The sequence below is a fragment of the Prionailurus bengalensis genome, chromosome B2 (genome assembly GCF_016509475.1).
Source record: "Prionailurus bengalensis isolate Pbe53 chromosome B2, Fcat_Pben_1.1_paternal_pri, whole genome shotgun sequence".
Lineage (NCBI taxonomy): Eukaryota > Metazoa > Chordata > Mammalia > Carnivora > Felidae > Prionailurus > Prionailurus bengalensis.
This window is the reverse complement of record NC_057349.1, coordinates 150,515,397-150,534,159: the sequence shown is the minus strand read 5'-3', so window position 1 is coordinate 150,534,159 and position 18,763 is coordinate 150,515,397. Positions and strand designations below refer to the sequence as shown.

Sequence of the window (18,763 nt, the reverse complement as noted above, 5' to 3'; positions counted from 1 at the left end):
ATGGGAGGGCCCAGGGAAGGACGGGGGGGGGGGGACAGATGGGAGGGGACAGGGAAGGACAGGGGGCAGATGGGAGGGGACAGGGAAGGACAGGGGGGACATACGGGAGGGGACAGGGAAGGACGGTGGGGAGGGGAACAGATGGGAGGGGACAGGGAAGGACGGAGGGGCCAGGGAAAGATGGGGCGGGACAGATGGGAGGGACCAGGGAAGGACGGGGACGGGGGCTCCTGTGTGGTCAGGACAAGTCTGGGGGCAGGATTGGGGTGATTGGGGGTGGGAGGCCTGGGACCCCACGGAGCACCCTAATGGCCAGGAGGTGTTCTGGGAAGGTCAGGGGCACCTCAGGGTCCGGGGCTGCGTGTGGGCAGCAGACCCACGGGAGGCCCTGGACGGGCCGTCCGCCTGGAGGCAGGTGCGGCGAAGAGGCCCAGGCCATCGCGCGTCTCCAGCGGCTCCTTCCTTCCTCGCCATCCGCTCTCCCCGAGCCCTCCTGGGCCACCCGAGTCCAATCCGTGGGCTTCACCCCCTGCCCTCCCGCCCCCCACCCCCCTGCCACGGCCTGTCTGAACCGCCCCCCCGCCCCCACTAGCCAGGGCCTGCCTGAACAGTGACGCCCACCTCCATGTCCCTGAGGCCCGCTCCCCCTCAGACAGGGAGGGGGCGGTCTGACCTCCGGGCGCCCCCCTCAGCCTCCGTGTGTGGCCCTGTGCCTGGACAGGGTTCTGTTGTCTCTACAAGAGTCTGCGTGGCCGTGACCCAAAGGGCAAGGCAACCTTGAGCTGAGGGCCACCGCTTACCAGGGCCCCGTGCTCCTGTGGGTGTGACGTTCACAGCCCGAGTCCTGCCGCGTGGATCCCCCACCTGCCTCTGGCTCCCGAGGTCCCCGGGCCCCCTTCCTTCCCTCTACTGTCACCATCGTGTCCCCGTACAGTTGTGCCCCGAGGGGCACTGTGACTTTGTGTGGTTCGGGGCCCGTGGGTGGACGGTGGAGCCCAGGGGCCCGTGTCCCTTGCAGGATGGGGGGGGGGCAGTGCTTGCTGCTTGGCACGGGAGGAGCACGTGAAATCACACGGGGGTCTGTCCAAGACTGCGCGGCGTCCCCGAAGCACATCGCCCAGGAACCAGCACAGAGGTCGGGGGAGGGGGAGGGGCGAGGCAGCAGGCACGTCCGTGGAAAGAAGGGCCCGCTCTGGCCACACCGGCCTCCCACGCGCCCGGCTGCTGGGCTGCAGGTTTTAATTGAGGTCAAGAGTCCTGACCAGGCAGCAAGCAAAACACAGCCCTGTGTGGTCACGCGGAGCCTCCCAGCTGCCTTTTCCTTTCCTTGGCCCGCTCTTCCCTGCCCTTTCGGGGACCAGGAGCCCCCGCCCGCCCTGCCCCCGCGCCCTGCAGATGTCCTGTGCTTTCCAAAGTGCTGACCTCCCCGTTCCAGAGTTGTTAACCACGAGTACTTTCCATGTGGTTCCAGAAAGTTCTCGGCAGCTCTGGGCCCTAGCCGTGCGGTAGCCGGGGCTCTGGACAAGCCTCTTTGCTTTCTGTGCCTCTGTTTCCCTACTCATAAAATGAGCAAGCGAGGCTGTCCCGGGCCCACAGGAGCTGTGAGGACCCCCACGGGGGGCAGGGTGATGCTCTGCGGGTGACACAGAGCACACGCGAGCCGGGCGGTGGGGCACAGGTGAGGGGTGGCCAGCCCCTAACTCAGCGGTGTGGCCTCTGAACTCAGTGCTCAGCCCTTACGTGGCTCGTCATGACCATAAGCAAACCAGCCCAGTAAGGGGCCCCGGGAGGCGTGGGAAAGGGCGGCCGGTGTGGCCAGGCGTGCAGGGTGCCGGCAGCCCAGGGTCCTCCGCCACCGAGGCCGTGCATTCCCCCCGCGTGTGCCCGCGACGTGCCTGCCAGGCGGGGTCACCGCCGTGGCGGCGGGTGCACTCCTGCCCCCTGTCGAGTGATCGGTGGGTCTGCTGGGACTTTAGAACCTGTTATGTACGTTGACGCTTTACTGGGCTATGACTTGAATACCAGAAAATGCGTTCGTTTGAAGCGCACGACGTAACGCGTGTTACTCGATCCCAGAGCTGTGCCACCTCCACCACCTAGGCGTGCGGCGTCCCCATCACACGGGGGGGAGACCGCGTGCCCGTGTGCGGAGCTCCCGCCCGGGCGGCCGCAGGCCTACTGGCCGCTCCGGGGGTGCTGCCTGTTCGCGGAGCCCCACAGAGCGCGGCCTCGGGCAGCAGAGTATGCCTGACGCCCACATACCAGCAGCCCGCTCCCCGGCATCGCTGAACGGTGCTCCCGCTCCGCTTGTGAAGCACGTACTGGAGGGACTCACCTTTCCGGAGCTTTGTTTTCAGACATGGTCAGCGGACCCCCCTTGTGCCAGAGGACGGAAGCCAGTCTCCAGCACGGCGAGACCTGGGCAGAGACCAACGCCGAGTGCGGCCTGCGAGGGGCCGGCAGGGCTGCCAGGAGGGAGGGTCCAGGGTGCAGGGGAGCTGCCTCCTCCCCTGCGCTCCCCGCACCCCCCCCCCCCCCCCCCCCCGCCATGCGAGTGTCCAGGAGACAGTTGAGTGTTTAGAAGCGGGTTTATTTTGGGGACTTGCCACACGTGTTTTCCAAAGGAGGACAGCGGGGGGCAGTGGGAGGGGGCTGAGGGCCCAGCAGCGTATCCAGGAAATGACCTCCCACGCCTTGATGACGTCACGCAGCCTCCACCCGGAGCCGTGGGAGGCGGGTGGGCGGGGGCGGGGGCTTTCCATCTCGGTGAGAACCCCGTAGTCACGTCTATTGGCAGGGACACGGGGCTGCTTTTCCTCTCCCTTTTTTTCCTCACTAGGGTGTTTAAAGCGCATCTGCCAAATGTCCCCTAAAACATGGCCAGCCCCTCACAACAGGTGGGGGCACCGTCACCCTCATTGTGCGGGGGAGAAAGCTGAGGCCCGGTGCGCCACGGCTCTGAGTGCCCGCTGCGCGGGATGCTGACACCGGCTCTCAGCCCTCCCTCCCCCCCCCCCCCCGCCGCCGCCTCCGCGTCCCCGGCCTGCTCCTGCCCGGGCCGTGTGCGCACGTGTGCACGTGTGAGCTTTGCGGAGTCCTGTCGTGCGCCCCGACGCTCCTGGAAAGGAGCGGCTCCAGCGTCCTTCGTCCCCACGCGGCCCTGGTGACCGTGAGGCAGGGGTCACAGGCCACCGGAAGGCAGTGACTATCATGAAATCTACCGTCTGTTCACGGGGGCTGCTTGCCTTTTAAAAATTGTCAAATTGCGGGGCACCCGGGTGGCTCAGTCGGCTGAGTGACTTCGGCTCAGGTCCTGATCTCACGGTTCCTGGGTTCGAGCCCCGAGTCAGGCTCTGTGCTGACAGCTCGGAGCCTGGAGCCTGCTTGGGATTCTGTCTCCCTCTCTGTGCCCCTCCCTCCCTCATGTCCGGTCTCACTGTCTCTCGAAAATAAATAAACATTAAAAAAACTTTTTTAATTAAAATTGTTAACTTGCCCCTGAAAGGACATATGTGTGTCTGATGATGAATAGCTTTGCATCCGCTCTGGAGAGAGCTCAGCAGCGGCCGCTCAGATTCGCACGGAGCCCCCAGGGCCCCAGCCTGGGCGAAGGGGCCCAGACCACCAGCACCTATAGGGCGAGGGCAGATGGGGCAGCAGGAACCGCATTCCTGGGACCTCTGGCCGCCCCAGTAACACAGCGCCTCTTGCTGGCCAATCCTGAAGAACAAGGGCACCTGGAGACTTTGATCCCAGCCTGAGCCGAGCTGGGTCTTCCCACAGGGGCAGGGTTTACAGGCAGCGGCTTCCCCGCCCTCACCTATAACAGGTGTCACTCACTTTGGGGCAGGCGACCCTGGGCCAGGAGCTGGCACAGAGCTAACACCAGCGTCTGCTGCTAAAGGGGACGAGTGGGATCTGTTTAGGGAACAGTGATCATTCCCCTCCGCAGGAGGGGGCCACAGGGGACCTGGGCATGCGCCCCATCCCCCGACCCCGATCCCCGAGGTGCCTTTCTGGGCTGGGGGGCTCGGCAGGCTCTGTGCTCTCTCTCCCTCCGGCTCCTCCAGGAACCTGCGCAGTGATCCTCCTCCTGGCTTTCGTGTTGTCGTGGGCTTTTACGAGACATCTCTTCTGGTCCCTGGAAAGGAGGGGGCCGTGCTGGCTGCGGCCGAGGGGAGCTGTGAGGTGGTCCCTGGGGGAGGGGAGGCAGCTGGAGGCCCGGGAGGGGAGGGCGGGCCTGCCTGACACTGTTTATTTGCATTCCAATCTACCTGCACAGCTATTTATGAGCCTGGACCTTGTCCCGGCCCAGCCACCGGCTGGATTTCTGGCCCCGCTCGGCTTCCACTCATTTCCCAGCCAGGAGTTAGCAAGGTGCCCAATCCCCAGAAAACCTGAATCTGGGTGAGTCTGGGCTGTTACGTTCCCCACCCGTGGCCAGGTGGCTGGGGAGGGCCCCACAGGTGGCGGTGACACCTGGCTGGCGCACAGGAGCTCGGAAGCTCAGCCCCTCCCCACCGGCTGCGCCCCTGACCAGTCCTTCCCCGCAGGAGGCCATGGAGGGGGCCTGGTCCTCCTGAGAGCCTGTGTGCAGCCACCAGAGCCCCTAAGACGGCGGGATGACCACGGAACCCAGGGACGTCCTGGTGCAGCTGCCCACGCGGGAGCAGCTGCGGCTGGTTGTGGGGGTGAGCGAGGGGGAAGGGGTGACTGCGGGGGCGAGTGCCGGGAAGGGTAGGGGGTGGGGCGACCGCGGGGGTGACTGCGGGGGTGAGCAGGGGTGGGGTGATCGTGGAGGTGGGCAGAGACACTGCCACAGGTCCCGTCTCCCAACAAAGGGATGCTGTTGACCAGAAGTGGCATTTTGCGGCACATTCCATCCAAACGCCAAAGCTTCGCGGCGTTCGAAACACGCACACAGTTCAGGCGTCTCCTCGGTTTTAGTAGAGTCCTCTGGGCCCTTCTCCCCTTTGATTCTCACCGGCCACTTTCAGCTCCTGGGGTGACCCCCGCTTCCATAGAAATCTCCGAGGCCCCGACTGGCCTGAGTCTTCAGGGCGATGACGCTCCTGTGCCCTTCCTCCTCGAAGTCCACACCCTCCCCCAGGGACGCCCGCTGCTCCGCGAGGCCCACTGTCCACCTGCCCCCGGGGAGTCCCGGGGAGGCGCCGCAGGGCTGCCTGCCTCCCCTCTGAGTGCCAGCCCCCCCAGGCCGCGCCTCGCCTCTACCCACCCCCTACTCGGGCCCCTTCCCCGAGGAAGGCTGGTTACACAGCCCGTCGGTTCAGCAGTTTGTTCCCAACGCCCACGCGCGGCTGGTAGCACTTGTGGACGGTGTGGCCCGCGGAGGCCCCGGACCCTGACCTGGTGCCACCCGCCAGCCGGGGGCGCCCCGAGACCACGGGACTTCCGTCTCAAACACAGACAAAGACGCCTGGGGCATCTCTGGGGGCTGCCGTCCGAGCAAAGGCGCGAGTTCAGAAGTGCTTGTTACAGAGCTGGTGGCTCTTCCACAGACCCCATCAGAGGGTCCAGTCGTTTAAGAGCCAGACGGATAACCAGGAGGCTACCTCCTTCCGGAGGACCCACACGGCCCTGTGCAGTCATGGTCCCCTCACCAATCTGTCCCTGCCCGGGCCACCGGTCACCCCAGGGAGGGTGGTCCCCAGGGGGTGGTTTTCGTGGCGTCCCGCGGTCACAGAAGTGTCAGCCACCGTCTGGTCTCCCCGCAGACTCAGTCCTGCTCTGCCCTCCCTCCCTGGCGAGGCCCCGTCCCTCAGCGGGAGAATCAGGAGGTCAGGGTCCGGATTCCACGGGGCTTCTCGAGGCGACAAGCGGCGGGGCGGGCCAGGGGTGCCGGTCTCCGTCGCTATGCATCAGCCGTTGGGGTCGTGGGGACAGTCGTGGAGCAAACATGAGTGGGGGCCCGCTGGGCGGACAGAGGGGTGGGCCCATCGTGGTGCCACGCTGGCGCCTTGGAGCCTCCCGGGCTCTGACTCGCGCTGCTGTCTCTCAGCCCTTGCTGGTGGGTCGTTAGCAGGACAGGTCAGGTCCGGTTGGGGAATGGTGGTCCTCTTCAGTTTTTACCAACTAGGTGAAAAGTGAGGTGATAAGTTCCCCTAGTCGAGGCGGCCTCTGGTGTCCAGATTACTGTCACCCTCTGCCCTCAGCTGCCTCCGCCCCTCCCCGTTCTGTACTAGAAGCCCCCACGCGGAGCACCCGCGGGGGGCTTACGCACACCGTCCCACTTAACCCTTGAGCGGAGGGTCCCTGGTGGACACAGCCAGCATGTCCTTCCTGGGGACACTGAGGAACATCGGAGCAGGAATGTCTGTCCCCTTTGTCCATCCCCTTTTACGTTCCGGGTGGGTTGAGAGGGGCAGGAAAACCCCTGAAAAGTTAGCCAGCCCCAGAGAGGGGGTTTGCATTTTGAGGGGAAGTGTGTCCATGAAAATGTGGCACCAGCACCAGGTGGGACTGGCTGGCGGAGAGGGGCTGTACCTCCGAGGACTGGTCGGGGTCGGGGGTGGGGGGGTGGAATGCTCTTACAGGCAGGACGGCTGGCTGGCTGGCGATGGCGTAGTTCAAGTCCCCCTGGAATTACCTGCTCAGGGACACGCTTCCGTGTTTAAGTCAATGCCAATTGGCGTTAACGACAGACTCTCTCCAAGCCTCGGTTTACCCATCTGGTGGGGAGAAGCTGGAGCTGATCAGAAGGTCTTCCGGGGGTCCCTGCCTCCTTCGAGATGCCTCAGGCCCCAGGAGGGGCAGCAGGAGGACTTGGGTGGGGAGAGGCGGGTGGGGCGGGCCTGGGCTGTGGCCCCGACACAGGGAGCCCGGACCGCGGCTTTCACCTGTTTCCTCGGCTTCGCTGTAGGGTTTTAGCAGGAGGAGGAGCGAGCGAAGAGTGAAACCCGCCGGCTGAGGTCTCAAGTCAGCCGGTGACGGGGTGACCGAGGCCGTCCACGCAGCTTGGCACCCACACCCCACCAGCTTACTTTCAGGGTGTGCCCACCGCGTGAGCCGTGGGGGCGGCCCCGTGCGTGACCCCCACCTGTCTGAACATCCAGGTGGTAGAAAGTTACGGCCGCGTTACCGCCACGGCAGAGCTCAGTCCACATCTGCTGCCACACGAAGTGGTTGAAGACGAAACCAGCGGCACGGCAACTCGCCGCTAAAAAGTAGAGACTCGTCATCTGACTTGAGACGGTGTAGAGACACTTCCAGAAACCACAGAGGCTGCGCGAGCCCAGGGGCACCGCTTTCCTGGCAGACGCGATGCTGGCAAGAGCCCGCGGGCGCCGTGCTGCGCACACGGGCCCGCCCCACTCCGGCCCGCACCGTCCGTACGAGTTCGTGTCCTCTCCCTCCGAGGGCCGTGAGCCTGGGCTGCCCGCCTCGAACCAGGATTTTCCACCCAGAGGACAGCAGAGACGCGGCTTGGGCACGAGGGCACGTAGAGCGTGTGGCGCCTCCCTCCAGCCCGGGAAGCACGGGGGACAGAGGAGCGGCCGGAAGCCGAGACGCGAGGGGGGTCCGGGCCCCGGGCAGCGCCGTCAGCTGCTCCAGCACCGGCCCTTTCCGGGGTCCGGGGTCCAATCAACAGAGTGGAAAGAAGTTGGAAATACGAACTTGGTGGATGTCTGATGTTAAGACGGCTCCGTTTCCAGGTGAAACGAAGTGTCATTCGGATAACCCGACTTGGACAACAGATGTTACCGGAGAGAGGCGGCCCTTACCTGCGTAGACAGAAGAAGGCTCCCTGTAGGCAGGAATCGAGGCGGCTCCCCACCCCGAGAGTGGGAGCTGGGGGGCGGGGCGGTGCTCCCTGAGGCAGGGGGGGCCTCCGCCTCGGGGCCCTGTGGGGAGGCAGAGGCGGGAAGGCCGCTGCGGGAGGCAGGGCGCCGGGGCCCTGAAGACACAAGGCTCAGACCTCACAGCCCGGCCTGCCGAGACCGAGACCTCGGGGCTCACCGCGCAGGGCCCGGGACCCTGGAAACCCCCTTAGCCCCTCTGGGTCCCAAGAAGCCAGTCCCCAGGCACAACGGGCGCGCCCACACCCCAGGCCCGCTTTCAGGAGTGGCCCGGGTGAGGTTGGTCGCGGGGAGGAGAAAGGCCGAGGATGGCCTGGGGCGAGCGGAGAATCCCACACCCCGTCCTTGGGCAGCCCCCTGCACCGGCCCGGACCCGGAGAGCAGCCTTCTGCCCTGCTGGGCGTGGGGGGACCTAGTCTTCAGCTCGGGTGGTCCCCAAGGACCCTGGGTGGCAAGCCGCGGTGGTCCTCACGCTCCCACTGGACGCCCACCCCTTTCAGGGGCCCTGAGCCTCCACCTTCGTCTTGCAGGTGCGGGCCACCTGTCGTGAGCTCTTCCAGCGGGTGTGTGATGTGACCAGCATCAAAGAAGCCCACTTCTTTGGCCTCAGCGTGGTCAGAGGTAAGTCAGCCTTGCCCGACCCCACCCAGGGGACCCGCCGCCTGGGGCACCAGCCTCTTCTGGGAAGGCTGGGGGGGGTGGTCCTCAGGGCCACGGGGACACGAGTGTTCTCATGTGCATCCAGGTCATCTGGGCGAGTGCACGCGGCTCTGAGCACACTCACATGTGTACACACTCAGGCTCGCACACTCACAAGTATACAAGGCATGCACACACATATACAAACACACACACTCATACACACTTAAATACACACCGTGCATTCTCACATACTCAGTGCAGACTCACACACATATACTCACGTGCACACTCCACGCATTTGCATACATATGCACACACATACACACGTGCACACACTCCACATACTCACGCATGTGTACATGTTTCACATGCACATGTACGCACGCACACATACATATACTTGCACATGTGCACACACTCCATGTACACGTGTACACACTCACAAACATTCACACACGTGCACAACTCCGTGCACATGCACACACACATACTCACGCATGTGCACACACACATATACTCACCACATGCACACTGTGCACACTGTATGCACACGCACATACACTCACACACGTGCACACACTCACTTGGCCTTCTCTGGGAGAGAGGGGCGAGCAGAATCCTGGTTTACTCTTGTTCTTTCTGGAGCAAACAGTGTACAGAACCCCGGGCTAGGTCTGTTCCTTGGATTCTGCTGTCCGGGAGCCAACTGTGTCCGGGGTTCTGGAAACACTTGTCCAGGAGCAGAGCCCTGGGTCCAGAAGAAACCCTTCCTGGAGCTCTAATGGATGGAAGCCAAGAGTGGGGTGTGCTGGCAGGAGGTGGGGAGCCACCCAGCCTTGTCTTCTGCCCTGGGGTTGCCTCCGCGACCTCCCAGCTCCTGGTTTATGCAGACCCCCGGGCTCTGTGGAGGGTCTGGGGGAGAGCAGGAGAGCCGGAGGGACTGCGCACGTGCGTGGGAGACAGCGCCGCCCGCACGGCTCCGAAGGGCGTGGCCTCAGGTGGGGGGTGCCTGGTCACCTGTGTGCCCGAGGGAGGAAGTGGATGGTACCCCCTGCGGGCAGCTCTCGTGGCTCGGGGTGGGGGGGGCTCTCATCTCTAATTGGGGGGCTTCAGGGTTATCCGTATAGAGCACCGTTTCCCCGAGATGTGCAGATGAACGGGGGGGGGGGGGGAGAAAGAAGGTGTCCATTCCGTCACGGCCAGCCCTCTGCCTGAGTTCAGGCCGTCTGCATCGAGACCACTGTGCTCTTGTTAGCGGGGGACAGCCCCAAAGTGCCCCCTCTCCTGCGCCCCTGACGGCCCGAGGCAGCCCTAGGCTTCCTCCCTGCTGGTGCGGGACAAGCTGACCCCTTGAGGGTCCCTGTGGCACTAAGGCCCTGCCTGTCCTCTTAGACAACGAGTTCATGTTCATGGATTTGGAGCAGAAGATCAGCAAGTACTTCCCCAAGGACTGGAAGCGGCAAGTGCACAAAGTAAGTGACCGTCCCCGGACCCAAGGGCGGCCATGCATGTGTCTGGTGCAGGGACACGCCGGCCCACCCGTGGGGCTGCCCGCGGTGCCCCAGAGCTGCCGCTGGCAGGGCCTGGGGTGGGGGGGGGCGCGGGGCGCCCTTGAGCGCTGCAGATAGCACACCCGGGGGTCTCCTTCTGAGAAGTCACGGCATCGCGGAAATCAGGAAAGTGCCCGGCCGTCGCCACCTGGGCGTGGGAGCCGGTGTGACACCTGTGGGGCGCTGGCCGTGGAAACTGTCCCGCTGCCAGCTCCTGGGCGCTTTCCATCCGGCCCGCGTCTTCTCGCTGCGCTTCCCCTGCAGGGTGGGAGGCCCCGCGCGCCCTTCGTGAGCTTCCTCAGGGTGCAGTACTACGTGGAGGACGGCAGGGTCATAAGGTAACTCCGTGATGTCAGAGGAATTCTCTGGGCCCGTGAAAGCCCACCGGGTGAGCCCAGGCGCGTGAGGCGCATGCAGTCAGTGTGCTGGGGACACGGTAGTCCCCGCACCTGTAGCCTGCAGGAGGGCAGGAGTGGGGGTGGGTGGTTGTGGTGAAGGTTCTAGAGAGTGGGGGTTGGGTGGTTGTGTGGAGGGTTCTGGAGAGTGGGGTTGGGTGGTTGTGTGGAGGGTTCTGGAGAGTGGGGGTTGGGTGGTTGTATGGAAGGTTCTGGAGAGTGGGGTTGGGTGGTTGTGTGGAGGGTTCTGGAGAGTGGGGGTTGGGTGGTTGTATGGAAGGTTCTGGAGAGTGGGGTTGGGTGGTTGTATGGAAGGTTCTGGAGAGTGGGGTTGAGTGGTTGTGTGGAAGGTTCTGGAGAGTGGGGGTTGGGTGGTTGTGAGGAGGGTTCTGGACAGTGGGGGTTGGGTGGTTGTGTGGAAGGTTCTAGAGAGTGGGGGTTGGGTGGTTGTGTGGAGGGTTCTGGACAGTGGGGGTTGGGTGGTTGTGTGGAAGGTTCTAGAGAGTGGGGGTTGGGTGGTTGTGTGGAGGGTTCTGGACAGTGGGGGTTGGGTGGTTGTGGTGAAGGTTCTAGAGAGTGGGGGTTGGATGGTTGTGTGGAGGGTTCTGGACAGTGGGGGTTGGGTGGTTGTGTGGAAGGTTCTAGAGAGTGGGGTTGGGTGGTTGTATGGAAGGTTCTGGAGAGTGGGGGTTGGGTGGTTGTGTGGAAGGTTCTGGAGAGTGGGGGTTGGGTGGTTGTGGTGAAGGTTCTAGAGAGTGGGGGTTGGATGGTTGTGTGGAGGGTTCTGGAGAGTGGGGGTTGGGTGGTTGTGTGGAAGGTTCTAGAGAGTGGGGTTGGGTGGTTGTATGGAAGGTTCTGGAGAGTGGGGGTTGGGTGGTTGTGTGGAGGGTTCTGGACAGTGGGGGTTGGGTGGTTGTGTGGAGGGTTCTGGAGAGTGGGGGTTGGGTGGTTGTGTAGAAGTTTCTAGAGAGTGGGGGTTGGGTGGTTGTGTGGAGGGTTCTGGACAGTGGGGGTTGGGTGGTTTTATGGAAGGTTCTGAAGAATGGGGGTTGGGTGGTTGTGTGGAAGGTTCTGGAAGGGCCGGGGGCAGCAGGAGGACACAGGCTGTGTCGCGACCATCCGGCAGGGCCAGATCTGGCCTCTTACCAAGCCACCCACGCCTTCCAGCGACAAGAGGGCCAGGCACCTGTACTACTGCCACCTGAAGGAGCGTGTGCTGAGGTCCGAGTGCACCCACCGCGAGGAGGCCTACTTCCTGCTGGCCGCCTACGGGCTGCAGGCCGACCTGGGCAACCACCGGGAGCTGGTCCACGTGGGGAGGTACTTCGAACCGGAAGCCTACTTTCCGCAGTGGGTAAGGCTGCGGAGCCCCGCGGAGCCCTTTCTCTGTCCCCCGGGCCCCGTGCGGAGCCCCCGAGAGGGGAGGGCAGGGTGAGGGGCCGCAGGGGGCGGAGGGAAAGCGGGAAGGGCCTCACAGGCCCGTGGCCTCTTCCCCAGATCATTGCCAAGAGGGGCAGCGCCTACATCCTCAGGCACGCCCCCACCGTGCACCGTGAGCAGCGGGGCCTCGACCCCAAGGAGGCAGTGCTGCGCTTCATCAGGGAGGCCTGCCGGCTCGAGGACGTGCCTGTCCACTTCTTCAGGCTGTACAAGGTCAACAGGGTCAAGCCCCGGCGGAACTGGGAGTCCGGGCCGCCTCGGAGATCCTCTGCCCGAGGGGCCCGGAGGAGCAGAGCCCGTGGGCAGCCAGGATGCCGACCCCAGCACAGGGCGTGCGGACGGCGTCCCCTCGGCTGGCCGGCCCGGGCCCGGGCCCATGACCGGGGCTTAAGGGGCTCAGATATCTGGAGACATGAAAGTCTGAGGGGGTGAAGGAGGCAGGGAGGTGGCTGACAGGCCTCTGGCATCAGAGGGGAAGAGGGACCCCGCTCATCCCTGGCGGGCCCACCCCCACCCCGGGCACAGCCTGTCGCCCCGCTGAAGTTGGTGTCCTTTCAGGATAAGAAGGAGGACAGGCCTACCATCGTCCTGGGACTGACCCTCAAGGGAATGCAAGTCTATCAGGTGCTGGGGAAGAGCCCCTGGAGTGGCCACCTGTTCCCCCCTCCCTCCTCCTTCTCCCCTCCTCCCCTCCCTTCCCCTCCCCTCTGCTCCCCCCGACCTCCTCACCCCTCCCCGTCCACCACCCTCCCCCTCCCTCCTCCTTCTCCCCTCCTCCCCTCCCCTCCCAGTCCGCGCTCTCCCCTCCTGTTCTTCCTCCCCTCCCCTCCCCCCCCCCCCCCCGACCTCCCCACCCCTCCCCGTCCACCGCCCTCCCCCACCCTTCCCCTTGAACCTTTGCACTGGGTCTATCCTCTGGCCGGCTGTCCTGAGCACCTCTCTGCGGTTTTGCAGGAGGCGGACCATGCTCCCAAGCTGCTCTATGACTTCCCCTGGTCCCACATCGGGAAGCTGGTGTTTCTGGTGCGTGTCTGGTGGGATCAAGGTGGGAGGGCTTCATCCTCCATGGGGAGCAGGCACAGCCTGAGACCCGGCACCCAGGGGCGTCTAGGGCTTGACCCTGTTGACCTGGCCACAGGGCATGTTTGCTGCCGGTGGCCTGGTGTTCTGATGTGGAGCAAACAAGGGGGATGAGGATCAGGTCACGGAAGCTCACCGCTGCAGCCTCCAGATGCCCCCGTTCCTTGGTCCTGGCCTCGGGAGGCCTCCCTGGGCCCCGCCCGGCCCTCGGGGCTGAGGCGCAGGACGGGGAGGGCCCTGGACGCAGACTTGCCGTGGACCTTTCCTCCGGACGGCGAGACTGAGGCCTGGCGTCCCGTCCTGGGACTGCTGCCCCGCACGCGGCCGTCGGGGGGCTGAGGGGAGTGTCTAGCCGTCCGCGATGTTCCGGGGCCGCCCTCTCGTGCCTGAGCGCGGGGTGCTGTGCGCCTCTGACCGCCTACCAGCACGCGGGAACGGGATCTGCAAACAGGGACGAGGGCGGCTTCCTATCTGGGGTCACGGCCCGTGTTTAACACGCTCGCTGTCACGTGGTTTTCTTGTAAGATTACATCTTGCCTCTTCCTCGCTCAGGGGAAAAGGCTGGAGATCCAGCCGGACGGGCCGCCGTCGGCGCGGAAGCTGGTGTATTACACGGGCTGCGCCTCGCGCTCCGGCCACCTGCTGCGGCTGTTCAGCGCCACCCACCTGCTGCGGCTCACGCTGCGACCCACCCTGCGGAGGCTGCAGCAGCTGGAGGAGGCGGAAGGTGCGCCCCGGCCGCGGCCAGGCACCGGGGGGCCGTCCGGGCTGCTTCTGGGCACCTTTCATTTTTCCCACTGGGGGCCGCGGCCTCTTGGCTCCTGTGTCCTCTGGATTCTGAGGATGGGGCGTGGGGACAGTTTGAATTCTGGGAAGGAATTCTCTAGGTGTGGCAGGAAGGCTGAGGGGCTGGGGGGCTCCTGGGCACCCTGGCCGTGCACACATGAGCGTGTGCGTGTGCCCGTGCACTTGTGAGCATGTCCGCTCGCATGCGGGGGCTGCTTGGGGTCCCTGACACTGGGGACTGTGGGACAGCCCCGAGGAACCATTACAAAGGCACGTATCCGGAGCTTACTGGCTGTGGGTGACAAATGCCACGGGTACACAGGGCCCTGATCCCTGGGTGGCACTTCCCTCCCCCCACACTGCGTCCCCTGGGCCTCAGCGCCAGCCGGGGGCATGGGCAGGATCCCAGGGCCACCGCTGGCACCCTGTGGCTCCAGGCATGTAAGACTGCACCTGTGTCCCCTCCGAGCCCATTCTTCCCTGCTGTGCCTCCTGTCCCCACACAGAGAAGCAGCACTATCGGGAGTCCTACGTCAGTGACACGCTGGACCTGGACCGAGACCCTGGTGACAAGGGCTCCCCGGGCTCCCCCCGCAGCAGGCGTGGTGGCCAGCAGCTCCCGGAGCACCCGTACCTCAGCTCGGCTGACAGCGGCAGTAGCCCCCGCTTGCGAGGCATCGAGGCAGACGCTGGGCCCGCGGAGCCCTGGGGGGTGTCGGTGGACGAGCCCTGGGGCACCGAGGCCGTGCTTGGGGAGGTGCCACCCTGCAGCCCCAGCACCAGCCAGAGGAGCCACGGCACAGATGGTGGCCACGGAGGCGGGCGCGAGGTGGAGGCCCAGGATCGGGGAGACGGTGAGTGTGCGCCCGGCCAGCCCCCAGCAGGGCCAGTGTTGTGGGGCTGGGGTGACAGGCACTGACCCCCCAGCGGGGCCGGGTGCACGGGCCCATGACTCCCATGTGGCCCCTCAGTTCCCCAGTGTGGCCTGACCCCCCAGCACCACGAGGCGGCCTTAGGGCCTGGGGTCAGAGACCGCGTGATGGGGTCCTCCCTGCGGTGTGCTGTGGGGTGGGGGTCCTTCAGCCGTCTCTGCAGCGGGTCACAAGGGGCCTCAGGACTTTCAGGGAGCCCGACCTGACCGGTGCCTGTCGTCTGTCGTCCGGCCATCAGGGAGTGTTTCAGCCATGTTCCTCTCTAGCTTCACAAGACTAGAGGTTTCCAGGAGATCTAGGACCCAGGGTCCCCAGGGATGCCTCTGTGGCGTCCAGGGGTGTGGGGCCCTGCCTTGTCACCCCGGAAAGGTCCCATTGGCTCCACTGTCCCCTGACCGTTTGCAGCACTCTGGGCAGTGGACGTGATGGGCAATTGTGGGGACCAGCTGCAGGTCCCAGCCACCCACGACCATCCAGGGTCCCCTGGAGTCACCTGTGGACACCTAGCGTCTGGTTTGCTGTCTGTGTTTGTGTCCAGGCTTGTGGTCTGCAGTCCAGTGTGAACAATACTGCTGATCCGCGGTTTGCCCCGTAAGGGCCTGTTGTGCCTGGACAAATGCCACTGAGGAAGGATGGGGCGGAGCAAGCCCGTGGGTGGGGAGGGCTGGGACCCTTCCCCGGTTGCCCCGTCCCTCGGCCAAGGACCCCCTGAGCGAGGAGGCCCACGGACAGCCTCCCACATTCAAGGGGGTTCAGACACCTCAGTAGGGAACACGTGTGACCAGGTGTGTGACTGCAGAAAACCTCTTCACTACGCTGCAGATCCAGGCCACTGGATGACGGGGTGCAGGAAAGCTCCGGGTCTAAAGTCAGAGTGAGGGCCCCCCAGGGGAGGAGTCAGAGTGAGGGTCCCCCCAGGGGAGGAGTCAGGGCCAGGGCCCCCCAGGGGAAGAGTCAGAGTGAGGACCCCTCCCAGGGGAGGAGTCAGAGTGAGGGTCCCCCCAGGGGAGGAGTCAGAGTGAGGGCCCCCCAAGGGAGGAGTCAGGGTGAGGGTCCCCCCAAGGGAGGAGTCAGAGTGAGGACCCCCCCCAGGGGAAGAGTCAGGGCCAGGGCCCCCCAGGGGAGGAGTCAGGGTGAGGGTCCCCCCAAGGGAGGAGTCAGAGTGAGGACCCCCCCAGGGGAAGAGTCAGGGCCAGGGCCCCCCAGGGGAGGAGTCAGGGCCAGGGCCCCCCAGGGGAAGACTCAGAGTGAGGGCCCCCCAGGGGAGGAGTCAGAGTGAGGGTCCCCCCAGGGGAGGAGTCAGAGTGAGGGCCCCCCCCAGGGGAGGAGTCAGAGTGAGGGTCCCCCTATGGGAGGAGTCAGAGTGAGGGCCCCCCAGGGGAGGAGTCAGGGCCAGGGCCCCCCAGGGGAAGAGTCAGAGTGAGGGCCCCCAGGGGAGGAGTCAGAGTGAGGACCCCCCCCAGGGGAGGAGTCAGAGTGAGGGTCCCCCCAGGGGAGGAGTCAGAGTGAGGGCCCCCCAAGGGAGGAGTCAGGGTGAGGGTCCCCCCAAGGGAGGAGTCAGAGTGAGGACCCCCCCAGGGGAAGAGTCAGGGCCAGGGCCCCCCATGGGAGGAGTCAGGGCCAGGGCCCCCCAGGGGAAGAGTCAGAGTGAGGGCCCCCCAGGGGAGGAGTCAGAGTGAGGGTCCCCCCAGGGGAGGAGTCAGAGTGAGGGTCCCCCCAAGGGAGGAGTCACAGTGAGGACCCCCCCCAGGGGAGGAGTCAGAGTGAGGGCCCCCCAGGGGAGGAGTTAGGGCCAGGGCCCCCCAGGGGAGGAGTCAGAGTGAGGGCCCCCCAGGGGAGGAGTCAGAGTCAGGGGCCCCCCCAGGGGAGGAGTCAGAGTGAGGACCCCCCCCAGGGGAGGAGTCAGAGTGAGGGTCCCCCCAGGGGAGGAGTCAGAGTCAGGGGCCCCCCCAGGGGAGGAGTCAGAGTCAGGGCCCCCCAGGGGAGGAGTCAGAGTCAGGGGCCCCCCAGGGGAGGAGTCAGAGTCAGGGCCCCCCAAAGGAGGAGTCAGAGTGAGGGTCCCCCCAAGGGAGGAGTCAGAGTGAGGACCCCCCCCAGGGGAGGAGTCAGAGTCAGGGCCCCCCAGGGGAGGAGTCAGAGTCAGGGCCCCCCAGGGGAGGAGTCAGGGCCAGGGCCCCCCAGGGGAGGAGTCAGAGTGAGGACCCCCCCCTAGGGGAGGAGTCAGAGTCAGGGCCCCCCAGGGGAGGAGTCAGGGCCAGGGCCCCCAGGGGAAGAGTCATCCTTCCACAGAGGTAAGAGCTTGTCTCTGGCCCCGTTCACATCCCCCGCCCTTCCCACAGCCTCTTGCAAGGAGCCCTTGGCGGCCGTGCAGGTCGGGCTGATCAGGACGTGGGGCCGCAGCGCGGAGGCCCTGCACCAGGTATGTCCCCGGGTGGGTCCATGTTGGGCTCCTGCACCTGTTTTCCTTGCCCGCCCAGGCCCACCGCAGGCCTCCAGTTAGAGAGCCCCGGACCTCACTGAGGCAGTGGGGGCGGGGAGGGGAGGCTTCTGGGGGAACAAGGCGGTGGGGGGGGGGGCGCTGGCTCCCCAGGGACCCTGCCTTCCTGGCTGGGTGCTCACTGGATGGCGGAGTCCACCCTCCCAGGGTGGTGAGGGCTTGAGGGGCTGCTCCAGGCCCCCAGGGGTAGGAGGAGGGGCAGAGGGCAGTGGTTCCGGGGTAGTCTGGGGGCTCCCCTCCTGGCTCAGAGCTGACCTGGGGGTGGCGCCCTGGACAGAGAGAATATCAGGCTGTGACGTGACTCCCAGGGAGGGACGGACTAGACCCAGGGATGGGGCAGGCACCACAGTGCCCTGGGCAGGTGGCTGGCTGGGCCCAGAGATGATGGATGGGACGTGCCCACAAAAGGCGATGATTGGCTTGGATGCAGGGGTCCCGCGTGGCCGTCTGCTGCTTTGACGCAAGGTCACGGTCACTTGTCACGGCACCGGCCCCAGCTTCCTCCCTGCATGGCTGTGGTAGTTCAGCGTGGTGGCCCCTAGCTGGGCCCTGACCTGGACGGGACCCGGGGCGGCCACCTCAGAGCCTGGGCACTGGACAAGCTTCCTCACACGTGAAATGGGGGAGGCTGTTCTTGACTTCTGTGGATGCTTCTGGATCTTCCTAAGATCTATCAAATAGTAACCAGGTCTGATGAGTTCAAAGCAAGAAAACAGCTCAGGGCTGTGTCCCGCCCCAATTGTCACGTAGCCCCCAGTCCCCTCGGGATGGGTGTGGGCTCCATGTCAGGTCCCCAGAGGGGGACCCAAGCCCTTCCTGTAGGAGCCTCCTCAGGACAGGAGAGGAGGGGGAGGGCCCACACAGAAGGAGCCACTCCCTCCCTGAGCTGCCCTGGCTGAGAACAGAGGGGCCACTGCCTGTGCCCCACCCCTGCCCAAGGGGCTCGCGCCCGCAGCGGACACAAGGGATTGGGAGTCCCCTCCTGTCCAGGCTGTGCTGACAGTGGGCCAGCAGGGTGCAAGGAGGACAGGGCAGGCAGGACAGAATTGGAGGGGTGGGCAAGGACGAGGAGGCAGGGCGGGAAGGCAGACGCACTCACACTGTCCCCCCTGCAGATCCCAGAGGCAGATCCGCACTGCCACGGCCTGGACCATGCACCACCAGGACCCTGCGGAGTGAGGTCCTCGAAATGCCTCTCCCTGGTCCTGTGCAGGGAGGACCAGCTCCCAGAAGAGTTTGTGGTATAGACACCCAGAGGTGTGGCTCTGCACGTGGGGCTCATCCACACGGTATGGCTCATCCACGTGGGGCTCATCCACACGGCACGGCTTGTCTGCCCGGGGCTCCGTCTACACAGCACGGCCCGTCCACGGGAGGTTCATCCACACGGCACAGCTCGTCCACGGGGGCTCATCCACACGGCACAGCTTGTCCACCCGGGGCTCTGTCTACACAGCACGGCCCGTCCATGTGGGCTCTGTCTACACAGCACGGCCCGTCCACGGGGGGTTCATCCACACGGCACAGCTCGTCCACGGGGGCTCATCCACACGGCACAGCTTGTCCGCCTGGGGCTCCGTCTACACAGCACGGCCCGTCCACGGGGGCTCATCCACACGGCACA

The 18,763-nt window shown here is 65.4% G+C and overlaps 1 protein-coding gene across 4 annotated transcripts in view; it reads left to right on the top strand.

Moving 5' to 3' along the window:
- FRMD1 (FERM domain containing 1) overlaps positions 1–18,763 on the top strand; it is a 30,960-nt gene that overhangs the window by 10,080 nt on the left and 2,117 nt on the right. For 2 of the 4 annotated variants that reach the window (XM_043592771.1, XM_043592769.1), the window contains exons 2-14: positions 4,283–4,407; positions 4,554–4,691; positions 8,348–8,438; positions 9,852–9,931; positions 10,274–10,347; positions 11,572–11,758; positions 11,902–12,057; positions 12,403–12,468; positions 12,799–12,867; positions 13,477–13,651; positions 14,217–14,564; positions 16,982–17,061; positions 18,255–18,428. In XM_043592771.1, coding sequence (XP_043448706.1) covers positions 4,623–4,691; positions 8,348–8,438; positions 9,852–9,931; positions 10,274–10,347; positions 11,572–11,758; positions 11,902–12,057; positions 12,403–12,468; positions 12,799–12,867; positions 13,477–13,651; positions 14,217–14,564; positions 16,982–17,061; positions 18,255–18,386 — 1,527 coding nt within the window. In that variant the 5' untranslated portion in view covers positions 4,283–4,407; positions 4,554–4,622 and the 3' untranslated portion in view covers positions 18,387–18,428. Of the gene's footprint in view, positions 1–4,282; positions 4,692–8,347; positions 8,439–9,851; positions 9,932–10,273; positions 10,348–11,571; positions 11,759–11,901; positions 12,058–12,402; positions 12,469–12,798; positions 12,868–13,476; positions 13,652–14,216; positions 14,565–16,981; positions 17,062–18,254; positions 18,429–18,763 lie in introns of all 4 variants that reach the window. The other 2 variants (XM_043592770.1, XM_043592772.1) reach the window with 2 other exon arrangements.